Below are 24,392 nucleotides of genomic sequence, written 5' to 3' on the forward strand. Positions count from 1 at the left end.
TTTCCCTTTATTGAATCATTGTATTGTATATTGGTGTTATTGTTACACATATAATTGCTATTGACAGCGCACATTAAGCTCTCTACTTAAAACAAATTGAACAAAGTAAATTGTATGATTCCCAGTCGATGGGTTTAATGCATATTCCCATCGACTTTGCTTTATTGTTTCGCTTGGATTTTTTTTGAGTTTCCCTCTTTCTTATTTTTTTTTGTTTTTTATTTGGTTTTCTAAATGTTATATTTTATTTGTTTTTCATACCACCTAGATTGAAAATTTGTTAATAGCTGTGTAGTACGTTGTTATACAATAGTTATAGTCAGGTATCAATTGGAAAATTAGAATTTGTTTAGAATTCAACACATCTAGATCAGTAATAGTGTAGTTGTATTATTGAAGTACAAATGTGCCTGAAGTTGGCGAGGTGTTTTTCTATAAAAAACCCCCCGATTGCATGGCGTGCAAATAAACTCCAAGCACTTGTTGCATATGGAGAACACAACAAAACAGAGAAACTAATCTGTAGTCTGTAAACAAGAAAAAAAAAACGGGGAAGGAGAACGACAAAAGTGTAATTGTCAATTGTATTTAACTAAAAAAACTCTATTAGAATTACCCCCCACATGCAGCTCATATCGTATCACAGGCACGCTTAATAGACACTCTCAGAACGGAAATACCAAATTAGAATCGAAATTAGAAGATAAACTCATTTCAAACTTGCACTCAATGAAAGGGTTCTGTTTCTGTTTCTGTTTTTGTTTAATTTCTGTGGTTAAAACACACTACACACTAACAACAACGATCGATATGAGCGTGCGCATCAACCATGCTTCCTTCTTATCCTGGCCCCCAAAAAACCTACTGCAAATCGCTGACTCCTCCACAAAATTGCCGTTTAAAATTGCTGACGCTACTCGACGATTATACATATGGTACATAAATATATATTTAAATATATATATATATATTGTATGTGATATCTGCATGTTTGCCCTATATACGTAGTTATCTCCCTTGCGTTTACACACTCACACATTGCATAGTTTTTTTTTCTAGTATTGCTAATTGCTCCGCACTTTAGATCCTCATCATGTGGACATGGACCCCTCAAAAGATACAGTAACAGTTCGATTCGGAGATACGATTGCAGTTATAGATAAACAGACACAGATAGTTTTGCTTCGCTCGTCTCTGACTGACCGACCGATTCGATTCGATTCAATTGCTTTTTCATATTCAACATTTTTTTACTATCGCAGTGTTTTTTTCACACACATTTTGCCAGTAATTCAAATTCAAACTAAACGAATATATAGAACCTCATGCGAGAGGTGGAATACCAAAAAAAAGAATTTAAGAGAAACTAAGCTTAGGGATAGATTAAACGATAACTAGTAAAGCAGTTGGTTGGTTGGTTGTCACACACACACACGCACACAGGATTTTGTTTCGCCTCCTGCCCTCCGCTTTCGCCACCGCCTGCTCCGACTCCGACTCCGACTCCTACTCCTGATCAGCTACAATTGGTATCTGGGCCACTGCCAGAGATCCCGAGGCTCACGTTGCTGCCATTTATCCTGGAGCTGCTTGCACAGGCGACGCAGCAGCTCGAGTGTGCCGCCCAGGGCTTGCAGTAGCTACTAAATCCGGCCGGCGCTCTCCTGTCGCGCACTGTAACGCGGCTCGGCGGGCATCAGAGTGTCCGTCACCAGCTCGTTGGGTGCCTCCAAGACGCCCTTGGCATGGGCAGCCGCCGTATCGCAATCGGTGCGGCGTGAGATCAGCAGGCGAATGTCCGTGTGCAGGCACAATCGTCCGGAGCGAGATGTCTGGAACCTGGGAATCACAAAAGTGAAGTTAGTTAACATAAAAGTCTTTGTTGAGAAGTTCCCTTAAAGCTGGTTGTAAACGATGCAGCGGCTGCACTTACAGCTGCGCTTAAAATAATAGTAGTTGTTTAGCTTATGGAATTAGCTATAAAAAATAGTTTGCAAGCAACTTTTTAAAAACTTTTTTAAATTTTTGTAATACTATTACTATATAAATGGTTCAAATATAAAAATCCACATTAATCGTAGGTATAATATTTTAAAACCTTTAATAGATTGATAAAAAAAATTTGTTTTTCATTTTTAAATTGAAAAGAAAATCAGATTTTTAAAACATTTGTTTTTGTCCAATACAAATTGCAGATAAACGAAAATAAATTGTTTATTGAAAAACTAAAATTTATAAAAAAATTGTTTTTATGTACATTTGTTTACTTTTATGTGGTCATTATGGAAAATTTAAAGACAGATTTGTGTATGCCTTTAATTTCTATTATTAAGCACTTATTTTGACTGCAACATCAGCTAACTAACAAAATTTCCTTTATTGTAGGCACTTTAGTTGCTACCGCTTCATCGTTTACAACCACGTAAGGCAACTCAATGATTTACCTCAGGTGTATGGAGTAGCGCAGCCGTTTCATTTGCTCGGCACTGATAAAGTGTCCCAGTTTGCTGGTGGTGCTAGTAACTGTGGGACTCCGGGGCATCTTCGGTCCCGATCCTGCCTCCTGATCCTGGCCAAGCTCCTCGGCCAGGATGCGCTGCCGTATGAAGGTGCGGTGCAGCGGGGGCATGTCCCGCATGTCGTAGGGTATCACAAACATCCGCACCACCGTGCCCATGGGGTTCAGCAGTGTGGCCTGCACCGTGCCCGTCCTCGGCACCGAATAGCCCTTGCGCGGCAGACGAATCTCACACTGCAAAAAACAGATTTCACCATATTCGGATTACAGTTGAACACTTCTTCCTTAATTCCAATCTTCTGAAAAACCTAACTAAATTGAAGGAAACAAAGCGTTAAACTCGTTTATGGGAATTTCTCTTTTGGCGACTGGGACTAAATTTGGCAACTTTTTTAAATAATGAAATTAAATAAAAAAAAAAACAGAAATAAATTATTTATATTTTAACAAAAAAAAAAAAAGGTTTTTTTCTTTAAATTTGTATATCTTTGGGACTAAATTTGGTACCTTTAAAAGTATAAAACATAGAGCAATGGAATGAAACGATGATTTCTTAATACTCCAAATAGTAAATAAAACAAAATATTCTTATTTCATTGAAAAAATTGTTTTTTCTTTCTTTAAATTTAAGCAAAACTTTATAAAGTGCATCGAACAATAATTTCTTGTGCCCCAAATCTTTTTTTTTTAATATAGACTCACCAAATAGGGAGTGCTCAGCGTCTCGCCATGCAGCTCGTAAAAGTATGACACCGCCGGTATGGTCAACTGGGTGGGACAGAATCCTCCGGAGGCGCCCAACTGCAGCTTGAAGCCCATAACCTCGATCTTGGGCATAAGCCGCCGCTGCAGCAGCGATTCCTCCAGATTTCCCAGCAGCGGACGCCCGGCGAAATGAGCCGCCAGCCTGGCGCGACACTTCAACGGTGATCCACCGGCTGGACTGCACAGACCCGACTCCAGATCCTCATCCGACAGCTGCTCATCGGAGCCCAAAGAACTACGATCGCTGCGATCGCTCAAATGACGCGAACGCCGCTTGTGGGCGGCCAGCGCCTGTTTGGCAAATCGCGGCGATACGGACAGCGAAGCGGCATGTGGCAATGTTGGAGCCGAAAAGGATTTCTGCACGGGCGGCGTGGCACTCGCATCCGGAGCCAGCAACTGCGAATGGGCATGACTCAAGGCAGCCGGATCGAAACTGAAGGCGGGACAGCCAATGGCAATGGGGGCCGAACTGCAGAAGATCGTCGTGAGGTTCACCTTGGGCAAAGCCTTACGCATTTGTGGCGAGACATTCGGCGGCGGCGTTTCGCTGTCCAACAGACTGCCACAATTTAATCGTAGCTGACACGGTTTCGGTGAGGATTTGCCCAGCTGTTGGTGGTGGTGCTGCTGCTGCTGCTGCTGCTGCTGGAGTGGCACCATCGCATCCGGTTGAGGTTTCGCCGGCACATGGCTCAGCGGCGTCTTGAACTGCACCACTATGTGGTCGGGCGGTGGCGTCTTGCAGCGCTCTGCGGCATTCAGCGAGCAGCGTTCAATGTTGGGCGTCAGTTTGGTGGATGCAATCTGCGAAAATAACTTTATTAGTTGGTAGTAGTAGTAGTCAATACTTTGTCAGGGGCGGGGCGAAACTCACCTGTATCTCAGATTGCTTCTCCAATTCCAACTCCTGCTGCATGCTGCTGGCAAAACCATTGCTCGAGTGCTCGCCATTGGTGTGGGTGGGTTTGTGTTCCTTGCCATTGGCAAAGTTGTGCTGCGTCTTCTGGCGCTTGCACACCTGACAGCCACTGGGCATGGCCTTCACAACCAGATTGTTGTTCTGCCCTCCATTGAGATCTGAGTTGCGACACGAGGTGGCCGCCTGATGGGGCTTTCGATTGCGGTTCTTTGGCGTGCGCTGTATGGCCTGCAGCAGGAGCTCGGCCTTGTTGCGAGGTGTGCCCACAATGAGATCGCTGCTACTGAGGCTACACGTGGAGGTCTCCTCCATTTCGGAGGCCGTTGTATCGCTATCATCGGCTTCGTCTACATCTCCTGCTCTGCCAGCTGATCCATTGGCTCCTCCCGTGCAAGCTTAGACAAAGCAGTGTCTTTCTCACTGCCGCACTGCTGGCAGCTGCTCAACGAAGTCTGCGTGCCTGTGGAGATCATGGCAATGCGTCGTGGTTGCTGCAAAGTCAAGGCCAGTGATTGACTTTGGCTTTCCGACGGCGTCTGAGATAGCGATTGCGATTGCGATGGCGATGGCGACTGCAAATCCTCACCCTCCTCCATGGGCTCCTCGGTTTGGTGTGGCTGATGGTTTGCCATCCTTTCTGGCGTCGATTTCCTCTCCCTTTTCTTGTCCCTGCGCTGCATTCGCTTGCGATACTTCTGCAGCTGCCTCTCGCGATGGCTCAAACTCGTGTCGCCATCGAGCTCGTCCAGTCCCTCCAGTACCATTCCTGGTTTTCCATTATCACAGTTGGAGCCGCTGTTGGCCATTGTCGTTGGGGTGAGTGCACTGATCCGGGCACCCAGGCCAGTGGGCGTGGCGGCATGTAGGCCACCGCCTCCAGTTGGCGTGCTGGCCGGATCGCCGGAGCAGGCGGTGCGCAAACTTCGCGGGGCTGGAGTCGGTGGCAGTGGTGGCTCCACATGCGGCAGGCCACCATTTATCCGGGGCAAACTACGCACGCTAACCGAGATGCTGTAGCTCTCCGAGACATTGACGTTGGGAAAATTGTGCACATTGGCCTTGGCACTGAAGCCATCCTCGTGGTGTAGCCCACCACCGCTGGTGTTGTGCTGCTTGATCCTGTAGAAGATGTTGAGGCGCGGTCTCTTCTGACCACCACCACTCATGGGTGTATGGCTGGTGGCCAAGTCGCCAGCATTGTTGCTTATGTTGCCGCAGCTGGAGAAGATCACACGGCCACTGTCGTACACCGAAGGATCACATTTCCGGAGGCAGATCACACCAGGCCACAATCTGCGAGAAGTACAATTGACTCCGGATGGCGCTGCACAGCGAAGGCAACGTCATCGTGGGTGGAGGAACTCTATAATTGAATGAATGCCATATTAGTTCTGTGGATTATTCTGTAGATTATTATTGTGTACAACTCACTTCTCCTTGCCGCTGATGATCCACTGCTCCAGCAATAGCTTATGGCTCACGGGACCCAGATAGACCTCGATGCAAACGGGTTCGCGTCTGGCCAGGATGGCCTCCATCTTCATGCAATATGCCCGCCAACGATTGCACTGCAATAACATACATTTTTTGGTGTTAATTGTTGAGTGTATACAAAAGGAAACGAACAAAGTGCCAAATAAATATTAGTGTATGATTTTGTAGCTAAGTAATTGATATTTATACAACAAAACGCTTTATCTAGTTCGACATTATTAGTTAACTTAATAACAATACTTAAGCTATTCTTTATTTGTTTTATAAATCTATGTATTTATTTGATGATGATTTATTGTTAAGTGCTAAAGGTTCTGAAAAAAATATACAATGAATTAGACCTGTCCAGATAATGTGATACATTAAATATTTTCTGTAGATTTTGCAGGTGTTTTTTTAACTCATGGAATGGCCAAATTAACTTTGAAATATTTAATAAATTGTTAACCATATAATAATATATTAAATATTTATTTATATATAGATTATCTATTAATCTTGAACTAAATATTAAAAAAACTAACAAAAAATGTAACCTTTTTTTTAGTATTTGGTTTTTTTTTTAATTTAATAAATTTAAAAAATTTCAATGAATTTTCGAAAAATGTTCTAAAGTTATTATAGGTTTGGCTAAATAACTAAGTAATTTCTTAATAAATTCGAATGTCTAATGTTCAATAGATTTTTACAATCTTTACTTATTTTACTTTTAAATTTTATTAAATAATGTTTTTTTTAAACCTTGACTTATATAAAAATAAGCCCTATTTTTGGTAAAAAAAAATATCCATCATGTTTTTATAACCTATTATAATGTAAGTATCTTTGAAACCTGGCGCCGACTTACGGTCATATTCACGTAGGACATATCACAGATGTGCTCCTCAGCCTCCGACGGCATCTCGCCCTTGGCCAGACCCATCTTCCTGAGGAACTGATCACAGTGCGGCCCGTGTTTGGGCCGCGATGCGGAGCTAGTTGCTCCGCTGCTGGCAGTGGCAGTTGCCGTTGTTGTTGCTGTTGCTGTTGTTGTTGCTGTGTTGCTAATGCAAGCTGCTGCTGCTCCTCCTCCAAGTCCACCTCCTCCTAATCCCGATCCTCTGCCACCAGATCCGCCCGATCCTGACCACAGAAAGGCCAGATTCAGAGGACGTGGCTCAACAGGTGGCGGTGCCAAGGCGGGTCCACCTCTCAAACATGTGGTGGCCAGCGATTGCAGCGAGTGGAGTATGTTATCCGATGAATTGGAGCCCGGTGAGCTGGCGGCACTGGAGTTGTTGGTTCCACCTCCACCACCTCCGACCCACCTCCGACTCCACCACCGCCATTGGGACCACTAACCAAACCCAAACCACCAGCTCGATTGAGCATAACCCGCCGCACAATCTCGTAATCGCCGTGATCCTTGTTGAGCTCATTGATGGCCAGGGAAACCAACTCCGGTTCGGCACTCATTGTCTGGGCAGCTGGCGAGATCTGACGCAACTGGCAGAGCTTCTGTGTCCAGCGCTGGTGGGTTAGCGAACTGCTGGGTGACCCCGCCGCCGATCCACTTCCATTGGCCGATCTGTTGTCCGATCCTCCCATCGATCCATAGGGATTCGTTGTGATGTTGATGGCCGCCCTGGAAGTGGAGGGTCGTGGCGAGAGGCGTCCGCCACCAGATCCTGCACCAGTGGCTGCTCCCACGCCGACTATGCCTATGCCCACCTGTTGCTGGGCATACTCGTCGTCTGCGATGGGTCGACCCTCAAGGATCAGCGATGCCAGGCCCAACACAACGGAGCTGTAGTTGTTCTGAGGAGCTCCCGATCCTCCGTTCGACCCACATCCGGAGATGCCCGCCATGGCCAGGCCGGACAACAACCCGCCACCCGCCGCCGTTGCCGAGCCCAAGGAGGCAGCCGCTCCATTCTGGCCCAATCCCGCTGGCGGCGGTGAGTTGGTCACGCTGGTGGGTATCATGGTCGGTCGGTCGGTCGGTTGGTTGCCTGTCCGCTGGATCTGGAGATGTTTCCGGTTCCGATTCCTCTAGCTATTGCTGCTGCTGCTGCTTCTTGCACCAGAAGTACACTGTAAATGGAGAAGGAAATGGTCAATGAAATGGTTTTTATATTCCAATTAAATATATACCTAATGTATTGTCATAAAATAGATTTGACCATTATGTATGACTCTATTTAAAAAAAATACAACAAATACAATACTAACTTGTTATATTTAATCTAAACTTGAAATTTTATTGTTTAAAATCATATTAAAGTGCAATTAAAAGAGTTTAGCAAATGATTTTTAAGAAATAAGTCCCATTATTAACACAGAATTAATATACTTAATAAAGCTTTTAGATAGTGTTGTTTGATTTTGATAAGAATGACTAGTGTTGTTCAATAATTGCCATGAGATAATGCAAGAGTTTTAGAAAATATAAATAAATTATTATTGTGAATGAGTAAGGCATTGTAAGCTACACAAACTAGCCGTGTGATTTCCTTTGCAAGGTTATGTAAAATATTCCAAGTTCTACAACAATCACTCTTTAAGTTAAAGAACTTGAATTATGTAATTTATTCTTGCTATTTAAACAGTTTGTATTCAATCTATAGAAGCTTAAATTGTCCTCACACTTCTGTTTAAATATCCTTGACTCCATTATGAAATCTGCAAGGCTGCTCCATAAATAAGGCCAGCAACAGATGCAGCTGGCAGATTGCGACCCCACCTCCAAAACCACCACACCACCCACCACCCACTGCAACTGGCGAAGGTCGAATGGCGAGAAGAGAAGCACCATCAACTTGAATCGAATCCCCAAGGCCCGTCCACTATGTACTTGGACATTATGTACTGCTGACATGGTTTACTTTAGTTTTATCCTTCCGATCCGGAAGCAACAAAAGGCCAGTAGTAGAATTCTCTTGGCCAATTGTTTAACTGCGACACACTGACACGGCCCCATTTTGGCCTGAAATCATCATGTGAACTGCACTAAACACCAAACACATACTAATAGCCGAGAAAACCGAGAGAAAAAAAAAGGCAGAGTTGGAAACCAGGTCGTTACTTAACCGGAGACCCAGTTAGGAGCAACATGTCAGCCGTTTGGCAATGCACAATGCATCACCAGCCCCACCCCTTGCTCTTCCGCCCGCCCCCTCAAAATTCGCACAGGTCGACAGCTAGCAAATACAAAGAACATGTTGCTAACGGCGTGACGTCATTGAGCCAAGCTTTGCAAAAGCATTGCATCAATATAGGTGTGCATCTGTGTGACGCTTTGAAGGTCGTTTTGTGGCGCCTTCTATGGGAAATGCTCTATAAGACGGTATGGATAAGAATACTTATTTTTTTATTTTTATTTATTTGGACTTTAAAAACATAATTCTCTTTTGTTTTCATTATATGTTTATAAAAATATTAATTTAAAAAGTAATTTTTTTAATGTCATTGAATTGTTGTATTGTTAAGTTGTTTCCTAAATGAAGAACAATCGTATAGCACCAAGATAATTAAATAATTCATATAATTTTTATCTGACTAAGAGTGAACATTAATTTTTAATTATATAATTTCGGGAAACATTGCAATAATTGACAAGCTTTGGGGAAGAGTACAAAGGCTGGCTGTTGTTGTGCAAGCTCTTCTTGCGTTTTGCAATTCCATTTTAGCGTTTCTTGTTATTATTTCTATTTTTTGTTTGCTAAAACTTGCTTGACAACAGTGAAATTGCAAATTGAAAAACAAAACCAAATTAAGAGGCGTGCAACATGTTGCTAGGGAGAGTAGCTCTCTTCAGTAAACATGTTTGTCTTTACTTTTGCTTTTGTTTTTGCGTTTCTTCTTGACCTGCATACACAATATATAACTAGCGCGCGAGACAGACACAGATACATAAGGCCAAAAAAAAGAGAGCGAGAGAGCTTTTGACTTCCCTCTGTGTTTGTATTAGAAAACATCTGATTTTTGTATTGCTTTGCAATGTTTGCTGTGCGTGCGTATGTGTCGAGTTTTGTTTATGGCACATTCACGTATATACATATATATATAAAATACTCTTGGCCCACAATAGACAAACACATACAGACGAGAAAACTCGTATGAAAATGGGGACAAGCAAGCTCCGTTCGCCAGAGTTTAATAATATTTCGATTACATTATGGCCAATTTTTTTCCCTTCCTTTCAGCTGTCCATTATCATTTGCATTTCATCGCAGGCGGAAAATTCGCTTTCCACCCCGAAAATTGAAAATTTACTCGATGACGCAGTGGAAACGTGCTACGATTTTCAAGGAAATGTCAGGAAATGACGAACGTGGAAAATCGCTGGGGACACCTTGAGAATTGGATTTTGTCGAGCTGTTAAGGCGAGTATGTTTTTGCCAAATTCTAAATACGTCATTGGATTTTGGTAGAAAAATGCAAATTAAATTGAAATCTATATAAATTAAATAGGCTGGTACAATTTTCAGGAACAAGACTTATACAATAGTAAAATATTACATTTCCCCGGAAAAAGTCCTAAATAATGTTTAAAAATGTCATGTTTAATATTTTAAATACTTATTTTCCTAAAATAAATATATTGTAAATTATTCACTATTATTAAATACGTTTTTTGCTATTAGGAAGGGAATTTTTAATCTCGACTTGATTATTTTGGTTGTATGCGGGAAATTGCTAACTAATTGTTGCATTCTACGATTTTGTGTACATTGTAGTGTAATTATTGGCACCAGGAAATCTTTAATTCTCGCTGAAATAATTGCTTTTTAAGGTAAAAACAGATGCAATAGTAATTGGCAGCGAATTAAAGAAACAGCAATTAAGTTGATCGAAAAAAGTTTGTCATATGGTTGTATTTCCACCTTTTTCCTCCTCGATTGGCACACTTTGTTGATTATTTTCAGAGCTTCTTGGCAATGTGATCGAGTAGGTTGCAAATGGAGGGAGGTGAGGGGCGGAAAAGGGGGCGGGCAGGGGGCGCATTGTTGGACTAATTTCATTTAGCTCGGCCACCGTCCTTGGCATGCTTTTCGATTTTGCAACACGCTGCATTTGTGTTCGTAGATTGTCTTGCTTGAATTATTTATTTATTGCACATTTTCGTTTCGTTTGATTTTTTTTTCATTTATTATTACGTCTTTTTCTCATTTTTTGACGCACATTACAAAATTTGATTACCAAGCGGAAAATGCAGGCGAGGCAAATGGTAAAAGGAAAACGAATGGAAACGGGAATGAAAATATTACAACTTTGACTTGTATACCCTTTACTCTCGCAAATAACCGCTTAACTAAAACACTTAATTATTAAAAAAAAAAAAAAAAGTTAGGCCGCTTGATTTTAAATGTTAATTTTGTTTAATTAAACATTTTTACAATGATCTTGAGATTATATATTGGATTGTACGTCATATTTTGAAAATTTGTTTGTAATCATCGTTGAAATAAGGCAAACAAAAATTGCAGAAAACCCCTATAATACAAATATAACCCACATAATACCTTCTTCAAAAGCAAACAAATCGAACACGAAAACCAAACTTTTGAAGGCGCGCCAAGCGGAGTGAAAGGCAGGTAACGAAAACCACCGCCAGGGGCGCTGCACAAAAACACAAAAAAAACCTGTTCAAAGCAGATTAAAAAAAAAAAAAAAAGAAAAGCCACCGCGAGTGGAAAATTGTTATGTTGCAACTTTTCAAAAAACAAGTTCCGTTCGCCTTTCGTTTGTTTTGGGGTTTCCTTTTCTGCGTCCCCCTTTTCGGCATTATGAAACCAAAAAAAAAAAGTTAACACGTGAGTGCATCGAAAGTCACAAACAAAGAAAACCGTTTTTATTTGCTTTTAACATCATCTTATATGATTGTGTTTCACTTTAGTCATCCCGTCGAATGCGTCACTTTAAAGTTTAATTATACTTATTCTCGTTAGCTGCAGAAGTTCGTTAAGTGGAGGATGTGTCATCTCAAGCGGAAGCGGTAACAAGACTATATAGATGGAGATCTTTTAACACATAACAGATTTACTCAAGTTTATTTTGGATAATTTTTAGTACAATAAGTTATGAGTTTCACAAAAATATTTTATATAATCCACAGATTTTTTACTTCTTTAAACGAACGTGTTGTAAAAATTAAATACCAATGCGTTTTCTCAAAGATTTTTTTTGTAAAGTTTTCATTTTCCAGAAAGTCGACAAAACAATCGCTTTTCCAAACACTGATTGACCTCGTTGTCGACCTTACAAAAAGCCCATTCTGTGTTTGTGTGCGTGTGTGAATGGGCTCATGTGGTGGTGACCCTCCCAATCATAAACCTTCACAGCTGAGCGAGCTTTGTTTTTTTTTGTGTTTCTAGGGGGCCGCACCTTCAATGGGTTACATGTACCCACCCCTTTTATCACCCATCCTCTCAGTGCCTATATCTGAATTTCTCGCCTACGGAACAAAGAACATATTGTAGGGTGACATGGACTTATCAACATGGTCATGTGATGAAAAATTGTATCGATTATACCTTCTGAAGAACCTAAGTTCTTTCACTTCATTTAACCTGTATAGTTTGTAAACTATCGGAAGTAAATTTATTGTAAGGATATGGATCAGGAAACAACCTTTTTTTCAAATAAATCTTCACTTTTTGTCTGATTTAGAAAGTCAGAAGTGTGCAATTCAAAAGCTTACATTTCGAGGTAGTTCTTCAAAGTAGTAAGATCAAAAGAAACCTATAAATTTTGTTCCCTTCCGTTTGACTCGCATAAAAATATTTAAAATTTGAAAAAAATATATATCACTTATAAATATATATTTGATATTACAAGAATATCAATATCTCTTTAATAAGTCATCATTCACTTACCTTTCAAAACTTCGTTAAAATTCCATTATTTTTAGCTTTTTGCTGAAAATAAATAAATTAAAAAAAGGTTATTAGAAACCAAACTTTATTTAAGAAACTAGAGATTATCAAACGATTAAGGAAATGTAAAATTAAAATTAAAGCGTAATTTCGAATTTCAGAGAGTGAAGCACCCTGATTCTCTTACACAACCAGGTCTTTGTTCCTCGCTGTCCCCCTGATTCTCTTTCTCTCACCCACGTTGCCCTGCTGATGCTCACATGTGCGCAGTAAATAAAAACAAAAACAGACGCAAAATCAAAACGAGCAATAACAAAAAAAAAAAAGGCAAAGCGAAAATGTAAACAAACACAGTCCAGTTATGGTGCTCTTCTTTTTCTTCCTCCACGTGTGTGTAGGGGGGGAGGTGAGCGAGAGTATGAGTGTGTAATGTGAGAGCACGTGAGAGTGTCTTGCTCGCACTTATGGGGAGTTGGGGCCAGCAGCTGGAGTGGGCGATAGAGCGAGCGAGATGAGGAGCCAGCGAGAACAGGACGAGCACGTTTTTATTTTTAGCCAAAATATGCCTTGCAAATTGAGAGCAAAAAATAAAAGAACACACGCACTTATTCTCTTGAAAAGCAAATGACCGCAAGACGTGTTAATGCCTTCCTTTAACCCCCATCCTCATGCCTCTCTTTTTCACTTGATACTTCTTTAACTCCAATTCTTCACTCCGCCTCTCTTTCTGCCGCCCCCTATCCATATGTCAGCTTCTCGCTCTTTCATTTACATTTCCAACTGCGCACGTATAAAATTACTATGACAAATGTCTGCGTATGTAAGTGTGTGTGGGGGTCCGAGTTCGTTACATTTCATTTATATATTTTTTGTTCGCTATCTTTGTTGATATAAGTTGGTCAGTGTACGTGTAAAAACCCCAGCAAAACTTTGACCAAAGTTGAATTTTCACAAAAAACAGCTGTTGCTATTTATTTTGGCCTGGCCTATTTTTGTTTTTTGTTTTGCTTATCTGACAAAAACAAAAATAAACGACTTTCACTTATATAAAAAGAGCAGGTTCAAAGATAGTGAAAGTTTTGTTTTTTGATTATTCTTTTTGATTCTTTAAATTGTATTTAATTTGACCTTTATTTTTAATGAAACTACAGTGGTTACTCTCTGTAGTGAATGCCACAATTCTTAATTTTTTAATAAAAAAAGTCAAAACATTATTTTAGAAGCATATGTATATCGATAGGCCTTAAATTGAAACGTTATACCATTTTTTATACATTAAATGTAACCTTTTACGCAAATGAATAAATATTTTGTATGTTATCCTATTTAATATATTTTTTTATATTTTCAAAAATGGTTTGTCCATAGTCTTATGCAATGAATCTTTATTCTATAATTTTGTCATTATTATTATGTAGATTTAATCTAACAATCTGAACACGTGGGAGGTTTTAAGTATTGCGCATTTTATTCTTACCGATCTTAAAGCGATTTTTATTACACGAATTCTGCCTATTGTCTTTTTCTTGTATTTCCTCACAGCTGATTAAGTCAACAGGTTACAGCGATACGAATAAAGAAGTTCAAAAGCAGACCTGTAATACATGATAAATGCCCCATGCAAAGCAGCAACAAATGTGTTGACACAGCAAATGCAACGCCACAATTAGAAAATGTGTGTCAATTATATTAAAAAAAAACTCGAGTAGTTTTCCCGACTTCACAAACACAAAAACAACATTTGAGGGAGTGGAAAGATAGAGATACCGATAGGATGGGGTGGGGTGGGGAAAGAGGGGGATGGAAAGAAGGGGCCAGAGAGCATGATTTGAATTGGCTTTTCAGTAAATTATGTGTGCAACTGTGTGTGTGTGTGTGTCAAATAACACCGAAGGGGGCGTCGCATAGTCTCCCAAAGTGTTTCACCTACACAAATGTCCAACTACAGTCGAACTTGCCCAAGTTCAACTACACATAACCAAATAAAAATTGATTCCATCAATTAAATTTATTACTATGATTGGGAAAATTATACTTGTATATTCAAGATATGTTACTAAAACAATAAGAAAATTCTGAAAAATAATAATTAATAATAGTACCTTAAAACTGTGCCACGACACTACATATTAAGATTTCTTATTTAGTTCAAGGCCTTTAAAGCTCAATTGTTATCTTAACTTTTTTTATCTCCACCACAACTAATTATCTATACTACTTTAAGTTTTATTTTGAGTTTCATAAAAACCCAAATGAGCTTTACCATTTTATTATATAATTTAAAATCTAACATATACAGAGCCTTGAAAACAAATGGGATTTTACGATACATTTTAAAGATATTTCAAGGTCATTAAAGCTCTATATATTTAATAGATTTTATATTACACCTGCCAATTTGGTTTTTACTAAGCTCCACTGTTTGTGTGAGCGATCTTCAATTATTGGCAACTGTGTGTGTGGGTGGTGTGGGGGTGGGGGGTGTAGAGCTTCAGCAATTGCGCTGTACTAGTGTTAGTAACTGTGCTTCGGAATTACGTCACCAACACATGCGCAGCTAACCAGCTGAGTGGCCACAAACACACTCGCCCCCATACATACACTTGGTACTTAAAGCCATACAATTATTTTGGTTTTTTTTTTTGCACCAACCTTTTTTTGCTGTAAAAACTTTTCGAAAACTTCCTAATTCCGTTGTATGTTATTTTTGACGAATTTTAAAATCGAAAAACACTCAATTGATTTTTAAGTGTTCATATTTCTAAGTATTCACTGTGGCGGATTTTTGTCGCCTTTGATTTTGTTGGATTAATTGGCTTCTAGTCCTGAGGTTGAAAAAATGGCAGTGGCCACATTTTTTTGGGCGTTCGCTTAGCTGCATTTGAATTCTCAACGCTTTTAAACAGCGCGCTTAGGTATATATATAGTGTTAATGGGCTTGTACAGTCCGAGTTTCGCAGGTAAACGCGTTTCAAATATAAGCCAAACAAACTTGTTTGCTTAGATTTTTTGGCCTTTGTTTTTTTTTCGTATTTCTTTCGGAGAAGTCTCTGCACTTCACACGCGCACACTTGGAAAAATATATATGAGAATATTATTATTCCTGCAGTTCTTAATTTTGGTTATCGAATTGTGGTGACGCGTGTGTTCGCCTCGACGTCTCGAATGAAATGAATGGAAAAAAATGAACGGAGGAGCCAAGCGCTGCGAACCGTTCGCTGCTGCTGACGGCAACTTTCTAAAACAGCTGAGCAGCCAGCAGCGCTTTGTTTATGTATATACTATACATGCATGTGTATATATACTATGTAGGTACCCCTTGGTTGCGGGGAAAACTACGTCGTACATTTGGCTAGTTTTTGTGGTTTATTTGTGTGGCAACATGTTGCTGGCTCTGTCCCAATAGCAACATGTTGCTGTTGCGCAGGCCCAAAAAATGTACACAAAAATCATATGGACTTTACCAATACCAAAGCAAACCATCGAAAAAAGTAAATAATCACATATGATGGGCCATGTAAATAGGTAAGACACTAAACCACAACTAATAGTTACAGTAGCACTCAGATAAGTGAAAAAAAGTTGATTGCCACGCTTAATTGCCACTTAAGAGTTTTTAATAACATATTGACCTAGAATGCAGTAAATTTTTAATTTTGAATATTGTTTTTAATTTTTCATGTCAAATTAAAAAACATTTTTTTAATGATAGCAAAAAAAAAAAACGAAAATAAGTTAAGCCCAATTTTGTTTTATAAACACTTGATTTCCCTTCATTCAAAAGAAACTTTCTGAACTTGAAACCTGTTAAACATCCATACTTCTCTTTTGTTATAAATTTAATTACTTTGTTAATCTAAAATTTGTTACGAAACTTTTTATCATAATCTAGGTTTAAATTGCGGAACCTTTTTCACTTTAGTGGGGCAAGAGCAATTGTTGTTGCGATAGCGATTCAATAACAAAAGCCACTCACAGATACAGAAAACACAGATACACACACACGTAGATTAAACAAAACAGAAAAAAAAACAAGGAGAAAAGACAGAGATAGAGAACCCGTTTCCATATGTTCGAGATGCCATGTTGTCGAGTGTTGTTTTGCCTTATGTACGAAAATAGCTGTTGGCTCGTGTATATACAGCGATATATATATAGTATATATACAAGTTGGGTACTTGTTGGCAGATTTCTTGAACAAGAAGACGAGGAGTAGCACCAAAAAAAAAAAAAAAACAACAACAACAACGCATGCGCTTTCAAAGTATATGAGTATGTGCGATTTATATATCCGTATATAGCAGGCCCCAAAAATCGTCAGCGACCCAGACAACAGCAACAACATTCAGAATTTATGTTTGCCTGCTCTCTCCCTCTTTTTCTTTCTGCCTATCTTTGTCTTTCATTTCCTCTGCTCTCCTACGATGCGAATCTTATCAGCGGAACCCAACAAAACACACCCATACAATCTGTATTGTGCTGCTCTTCTCAACTTGCTGATATGATTTGTACTTGATATTATTTCACTAAGATTTCCACACATTAACGAGTGCCGATTTACAGGGTAGTCCTCAAATTAATGGAAAACTAAAATTTTTCGACTTTTCTTATGATAACAAGTTAGGATAAAACATAAATTTTTAAATTTGACATAAAGGATCGATTTAACTGCTTTTAACCTTTTAACAAATGGTTTACAAAAAAAACATAGTCCACAAGACTATTTATTTGTCAGAACCAAATGCGATTTAAAACCAAATTTAAATGTCCCTAAAATATTTTTAAAATAATTCATAATAAATATTTTCAGTTAAGTGTTTACAAATAAAAAAATTATTATTTAAAGTAAAAATTCAAATTAAGTTTCGAGTTTCGAACTTGCATTGGAATGCACTTAAAAAAGATATCTTTGACACCAAAATTGTATGCAATGTTGGCTGCATTCGCAAAGTTTCACTTAACCGTTAGCCACTGTAGGTGCAGCAGACACAATCACAGACGGCACACATCTATATTCACAGATACTTGTCAGGCGTCCGTCTGCAGAAAAAGCGAAGAAGTGAACTCGAGTAACCCAACTTGCTGGAGCCGAAGGATACTCAGATACTCAGAAACACGGATACACGGCGACAACAAAGAAGAAGCCAGCCAGACAAAGAAATGCCCAGACCAATGTTAAAGCGAAGACCAGACCAAAGAAGTCTGGGGTCTGGGATTCTCTTCGCTCTTCATCCTGGCCAAACAGGAAAACAAGATGACCTCTCCTTTGTCCAGCAAAAGAAAAGTTCTTTAATGCCAGCTATATACTTTCTTGTGGGTGTTTATATATAAATTATAATCTCTTTACCAATAATACCTTTGAATACAAATATATTGAGAGGCTAACCTGTTCAAGTGCAAAAATCTTAATTTTAATCATATTTATGAATATCTTAAAATCGTCAATAAAAAAAAAAACAAAATATTAATATTAATCAAATATACCTATATACCGAAAAAAGCTTAAAATCGATGTTTTTTATTTGCATAAATCTAAAATTAAAGATAGTATGTTTAAAGATGTCAATATATTTATAAAAGTTGTATAAATATGTATTATAATTTATATTTTTTAATTCTCCAATTCTCTTTGCGTTTTTTCAGTACTTTGTCAAGTTTTACTTAGATTGATTGAAAGGTGAAGAAATAATTGATGGAGAAACCTCGTGGACCGATTAGGAACTCTATCGATCAACCGATTCTCTGGGTTTTGCTCTCGTCTGTCAGCCAGACATTTCCCATTTTTTTTCCAACCCCAGATAACAAGTTTGAGACAAATATTTACTGTTTCCTTTTTCACTTCTCTTTACCTCGTGCAAGTACAAATAAAAGTAAGGAAACTTCGGATACAGGTAGATGGTATTCCCTTACTTTTTATGGAAAGTCATGTTCAAAGTAAAAATTTTCCATGCACAGACCACAGTGCCAGTGAGCGCTTTACATAAATGAAGATGAGATCACAAAAGCCCTTAGGCATAAATGATTTTTTTGGTTGGTATTTTTTTGTTTGCCTTTTATTTTAGGTTTTTTTCTGCTCTCTGGGTTCAAAGCTTGAAAAGTTTCGTTGATTGACGGCTGGCTTTCTTCGTTTAACTATAATTAAGATGGAATTCGAGAAATGTGCAAGTGTGCGAATAAAAATGTGTGGAATAATTTAAGTTGATAGTTAATTTTTCCACTAACACTTTTACCGAATTAAAATTTGTCTACAGCTTGTTTTGCGCTCTCTCTTTCACTAAAAGGGCCCGCTCTTCTCTCTTCCGCTTTTTATATGCGCAGTTGTTTTCAACACACAGATACAAACACACACTTAATTGCGTCGATCAGCTGTTTTGATAATAAAACGGTTAAAAACCTTAAGAAAACCGCAAGATAGGAAAAAAAAACCTAACTAACAATAATACAGTGCACTATCCTTTCGGTGAACCAATCAAAGTTAAGACGGATCATTTTAAAGTTTAATAAAATTGTCGGTGTTTTATAACATAAGTGTAAATACCCCAAAAAAAATATATGTTATAAAGCACAGACAAAATCATCCCCACAAAAGTTTATACATAACCGAGTCATTACTGTATTAGCCCTGCATATCTCAATACTTTGTTTCAATCAACAAGAAAAGTCCACACGTGTTTGTTTGTTTACCATAACTTATAAATTATACAGCCTTTTGCCGCACCAGCAATTGTGAATCGTAAAGAACGCAGTTGAAAAGTTTCGAGTTTTTGAGACCCTTGGAAAAACCTTGGATTGATTGCGGGCAAATATAGACTCAAGGCAGACGAACCGCTTACACAAGAGCGGCTGAGGGGAGCTCATGTAACGCGTGTGTGTTGTACAGTGAATACTTGTTGACAATGACGTCTGTCACTCATTAATTTAAATCAATTGGTAAAGCAACTTAATACTATATAAACAATTAAATTAAACAAGCAAGATTACGTTTTTTTATACAAATAATGGAATTATTTTTAAAGGTACACACATCAAAACATAGAGTGGAAATTAAGTAATAATAATTTTCGTAGAACAAAGTTTTTTATAATAATAGTTATTCGACTTATAGAAGTTTGACATATTAATAATGATAGCTGCGTCTGAAAGGGCCATCTTACCAATACTCATGTTCAACCCCTGGCACTGTCTACCTTTAGATTATTGTAGCTCTTTGTGTCTGCCGCGTGTTTTCCTTCGTGTTTTCCGGCACACAAACACAGCTGTTCTTGCATTTTGGCCCACACGTGACTGTGATTGACTCGTCAGGTGGGCGAGGAGAAAACAGAATGGCGGGGGCAAGAGGAAAACTGGCGAACGAGGTGCCACTGTAATGAGCTTTCCACGGAAAACGGAAAGTTTAAGGTTGAGAGCGTAGACAGCTGTGACATCAAAGCCAAGTGTGGCAGCCATTTTAGGAGGCGATTGTGGGAGTGATTGGAATAGGGGTGACTAACAAGGGGCCAGATCAATATACATATAGATGGCCGATGACCCAGCACTTTAATAATCTGCTTCAGATAGCAAGCAGACATTTTGAATAATAAGCCCCGTGAAAAACTGAAGCCTATCAATACAAGTTAGTTATAGTTAATTGTCTTGTCCAGATAGGGATTTACCAGTTTAAGATACGAAAACGCCCACTTACTAAACAAGAATGTATTTCATCACTTTGTATTAAAGTCTATCAAAAAAATAACAAAAAAAAATAACAAAAAATAAAACAAAAATTAAAGTTACAACTAAATGACTTATATTTAAATAAAAAAGATGATTTTAATTAAACATATTTATTAATAATTAATCTTTTTTCATAGATCTTTTATATTTAATGGAAATTAGACTTTTTTCTCACTTTACCACATCAAAACTCAATACTATTTTCAAGTCATAAAGAATAAGCGTGTAATGACGCAATTAGGAATCTAAGGGGAATAGAAATATTTTACAAAAATGGAATCTACTCACAAGATCCAAGTCCCCCAACTCTGCCACCAATCCCAAAATCATGCGATGACTACATGCTGTTTATTTTCGTAAATTCGCCAAAGCAAAAACAAAATCTAAACAAAGCGTTGAAGAATTCATATGGAAAATGATTTTTGTTTGTTTTTTTTCTTACTTTGATTGAAGCGATAAAGTGGCGAATTGAAAGAAATACAAATTCCATCAAAGCCATTGCACGAATATCAATCAAAACAATGTTTTTTTGTTTTCCCCTCCAGGCTTTCTACCCCTCTGTTCTCTATAGCAACACTCGCATCAGAAGAGGGTTATTCTAAACACAAAGTAAGTCAAAAATTCGGAAGTGGGAGGTATGATTTCCAGACGAGACACCCATCCACCCCCCATACCCCTGAAGTTTTTACCTCCCAAAACCCATCAGCTGTTGAAAATTTTGGTGGGTTCGTTGGCTTTACATCTCTCTTTTCTTTTCTCTCTCGAGAGAGTGGAGTGCCCCCCAAAAATGTTGTTACTTTTTAATTTTTCTTGTTTTTTGCTGGCTGGCACACGTTTGTGTTGTTGCTGTTGTCCCAGAGTCATTCAACCCGACAAACAAAATAACGTAAAACGCAAAAGAGGGGAAGGAGCGCAGTAGCAAAAACAACGGAACGGGAACGGAAAAAGTCAACGGCTGAAATGTTGGGGTCACTGAGCGTTAGCCACTCTCTCTCTCTCTCTCTTTCTCCCACTCTCACTGACATCCCGCCCCCCCTTCTCGATTCTTTTCGAGCGAATTTTGAAAATACCTATAATGCGTATTAGAGAGTCCAGCAAAGAAATCACGCTGAAGAAGAGTTCTTACACTCAGAACTGGTTATAAAAGTCTTCAACAAAAGATTTCTGAGTAGTGTTATTATTATACAATTAAATTAATTTTGAGCTTTTAACATCAAATGTGATGTTCTTTAACTTTTAGTAAGTTTATATTTAGACCGATTTTAAGAAGCGGGGCCAGCCAACAAATTGAAGAAAAGCTACCGTTCTTTTTTTATCAATACAAGACCCGAAGTGATATACGACCCTGAATCGTAATGCAATAACCCTAGGGAACTGAGATAGACGTTATCAGGGGTCTCGGATTCGTTTTTGGAACGGGTTGGGTTATCTCAGGCCGCCGCGTAACCACATACCGTAAATATAAAAAATACCAATAAATGAAACATTGGAAGGAGTTACAAAACAGAAAGGCAAACAATGAATTTGGGTTTCGGTGACTTCGAGATAAGCCTGCTGCGGTTTTTTCTAGGTTTTTCCTTATCGGCGAAAGTTCAACCGGAGAATTGCGTGGAGGTGGCGTAGAGCGTAACATATGTACATATATAACACTTATGGCTTCCATTAACAGTACGGAAAACCATAAAAAGTCTCAGACACGCAGGGGGCTTTACTTTGTCCTTCCCTTGGGTGAATGTGCTTTTTGCTGACATATTTTATTGGGGAAAACCAAGACCTTATTTGATTAAGTGGTGAAATATAATAACTTGAAATCCAGTTCGGACAGTATTTCCTGTTTTTAGATTTTTGCGAAATTAATAAGAGATTTTTATTCTGAATAACTCATTAAGAATGTACTTCCTCTGCAAAAAATATCTTTTTATGATGCTTTTTTGAATTCTTTCTTGGCTCTTGCGTTTCTTATTCATAAATTTATAATAATTAATTGTGCTTGTGCTTGTCTTAAACCAAACAATTTACTTTATTTGCTTGAATAAATTTAACGAATCGAATATCATTAGTTCATGAAAACGGTTTTGGTGATATTTGACGGAAGTCTAGAAGCTTGCTTAATTCATCTTCTTTATCGATGTATCTTTAAGATATACAATAAAATAATTGACTTCGATATTGAAAATTACGAATTTTTTATATTTTAAAACGATGTGGTAAAGATTTTAATAAGAATTACAGGGTACCTTTTTCTCTCGTTCCTTAACACGATTTGCAAGTTTAAAATTTCCGCCAACGAATGGGGGGAAACGAAGGGGCGTCCGACAACCGTTAGTCCGCTTACAGGGCAACATCATTAAACCCGTCTGCCAAGATTTTGCGGATGTAATGCGCACTTGGCAGCAAAATCCCAGCAACTAATTGCTTATGTAAGCAGTCTGCTTTTGGCTATCATTTAAACAAATCAATGCAAATATTAAATCAATATGGATGTGGAGGAGAAGGCAAACTGTCAACTGTTTTAAATGTGATTTCCTTTGTTGTCTCAGTTTCTTCTGCGCAAAAAAGGAATAGGAAACGAATCGAGACGAATTCAAGGATACAGCAAAGTCGACGCTAACCGATTCTTTGTCTGCTCTCTCTCGTACACACACTCGAGCACAGCTGATTAAGAGAGCGGAGGAGTAGGGGAAGGAAAAGCGACAAATAAATATTGAAGCGAAGGCAGTGGAACGTGAATTGAAATCATTTACTTTGACCATAAAGAGAATCAACGAAGAACGCACACACACATGAGAACACACAACACACTAAGAACAAAAACAAAAAAAAAAAGGAAGCTTTTTTTAATAAATTAAAAGTTTAATAAATTCGATCTGCTATTGTTTAATCATATTTATTATTTTTATTTAAGTATAATTTTCTTGATTTAAGATCCCTTTTTTCAGCAGTGTACAAAAGTATATAAGGCATTGCTTTGACTGCTTTGTTTACACAAGACCCCGCATTTCCAGTTTTAAGCTACGCTTCAAAACGCAATCTTCTAACGAAAGACTCCATATAACTGGTGAAACACTGTAGACCCCGCATAAAGTTCAAGGCAATTAAGCGCAATTTGCGTACTTTATTTTATTACCAAAAGCAAAAAGAGATGCGGGGAAAATGCAATAAAAATGGCCGACTTACCTTCTATCGCTTTGCAGCCGAAGATCCCGAGAAAAGGCACAATTTTTCGCTCAGTGAAGCCTGGATTTATGGCTTTGCTAATTTGTTGCCTCGATTCTATTTTGCGACATTGTTGCAGTTTCTAATTTTTTTGGCTGCAAATATTATTGATTTCACTTGCACACACAACACAACGCGAAGCTCTCACACACACGCACTCAGCTGTGCTGCTTCTTCTTATTTCTCCTGGATTTTGCGTCTATATCATTGATTTATTTTAGATTTTTTCAAAGACTGCATTTCGTGGCACTTCATTAACATATATATATTTTTATATAACCCTCGTTTTGCCACTTTTCATTGCCTTTCACACTCTTATTCGCTTTTAATAAACTCTTTTTTGATGGGGAAAAAACGGTTCTTTTTCGCTATTTCGCCTGCACCCACCGCTCTTCTCTCCTCTCTCTCTACTCCGCTCTTTATCCTTGATTGCTCTTTCTATTTAGCGAAATTGATCGTTCTCAACTTTGTCGCCATTGCAGCTCCATGGACGAAAAGAAAATCGGTGGAAATGCCAGCACAGGTGCACAGGTGACGATAAGCTGGAAATTCCGGAAAAGCCGCGCCTACACTTTCATTGCCAGCATCGCGTTGCCCTTTCACCTGTCGAGATTCGCATAATTTCCACTTTTTCGTTCGCACACAACGGCCAGCTAAAATTATTGTTTATTTTTTTCCCAACAAAACAACTGTGATTTTGAGAGAGACCAGACCAGCTGTGGGTGGTTCAGTGTGGACGTACCGCGCAGCTGTGAAAATCCAAATGTGCTGCCTTGTTAAAGCTGAATGACACGGAAGTTGTTTAAAAACAAACCGTTATTTTGGGTGGAAATTCAAATACTACAAATGTCGGAACGTTACTAAGATCGCTGTTTTAAATAATTATAAAAAATCAATATTTGAAAAC

The 24,392-nt window shown here is 38.6% G+C and overlaps 1 protein-coding gene across 1 annotated transcript; it reads right to left on the reverse strand.

The window, feature by feature from the left end:
- LOC128254051 (uncharacterized) lies at positions 1-24,230 on the reverse strand. Its single transcript, XM_052982840.1, is given in 12 exon segments — positions 1-1,839; positions 2,445-2,752; positions 3,221-4,090; positions 4,161-4,598; positions 4,600-4,620; positions 4,622-5,476; positions 5,478-5,568; positions 5,637-5,773; positions 6,547-6,995; positions 7,034-7,772; positions 12,557-12,598; positions 23,447-24,230. Coding segments are annotated over 10 exon segments (3,996 nt in total). The 5' UTR covers positions 7,665-7,772; positions 12,557-12,598; positions 23,447-24,230; the 3' UTR covers positions 1-1,643.
- Between the last annotated feature and the right edge of the window lie 162 nt (positions 24,231-24,392).

The sequence above is a fragment of the Drosophila gunungcola genome (genome assembly GCF_025200985.1).
Source record: "Drosophila gunungcola strain Sukarami chromosome 2R unlocalized genomic scaffold, Dgunungcola_SK_2 000004F, whole genome shotgun sequence".
Classification (NCBI taxonomy): domain Eukaryota; kingdom Metazoa; phylum Arthropoda; class Insecta; order Diptera; family Drosophilidae; genus Drosophila; species Drosophila gunungcola.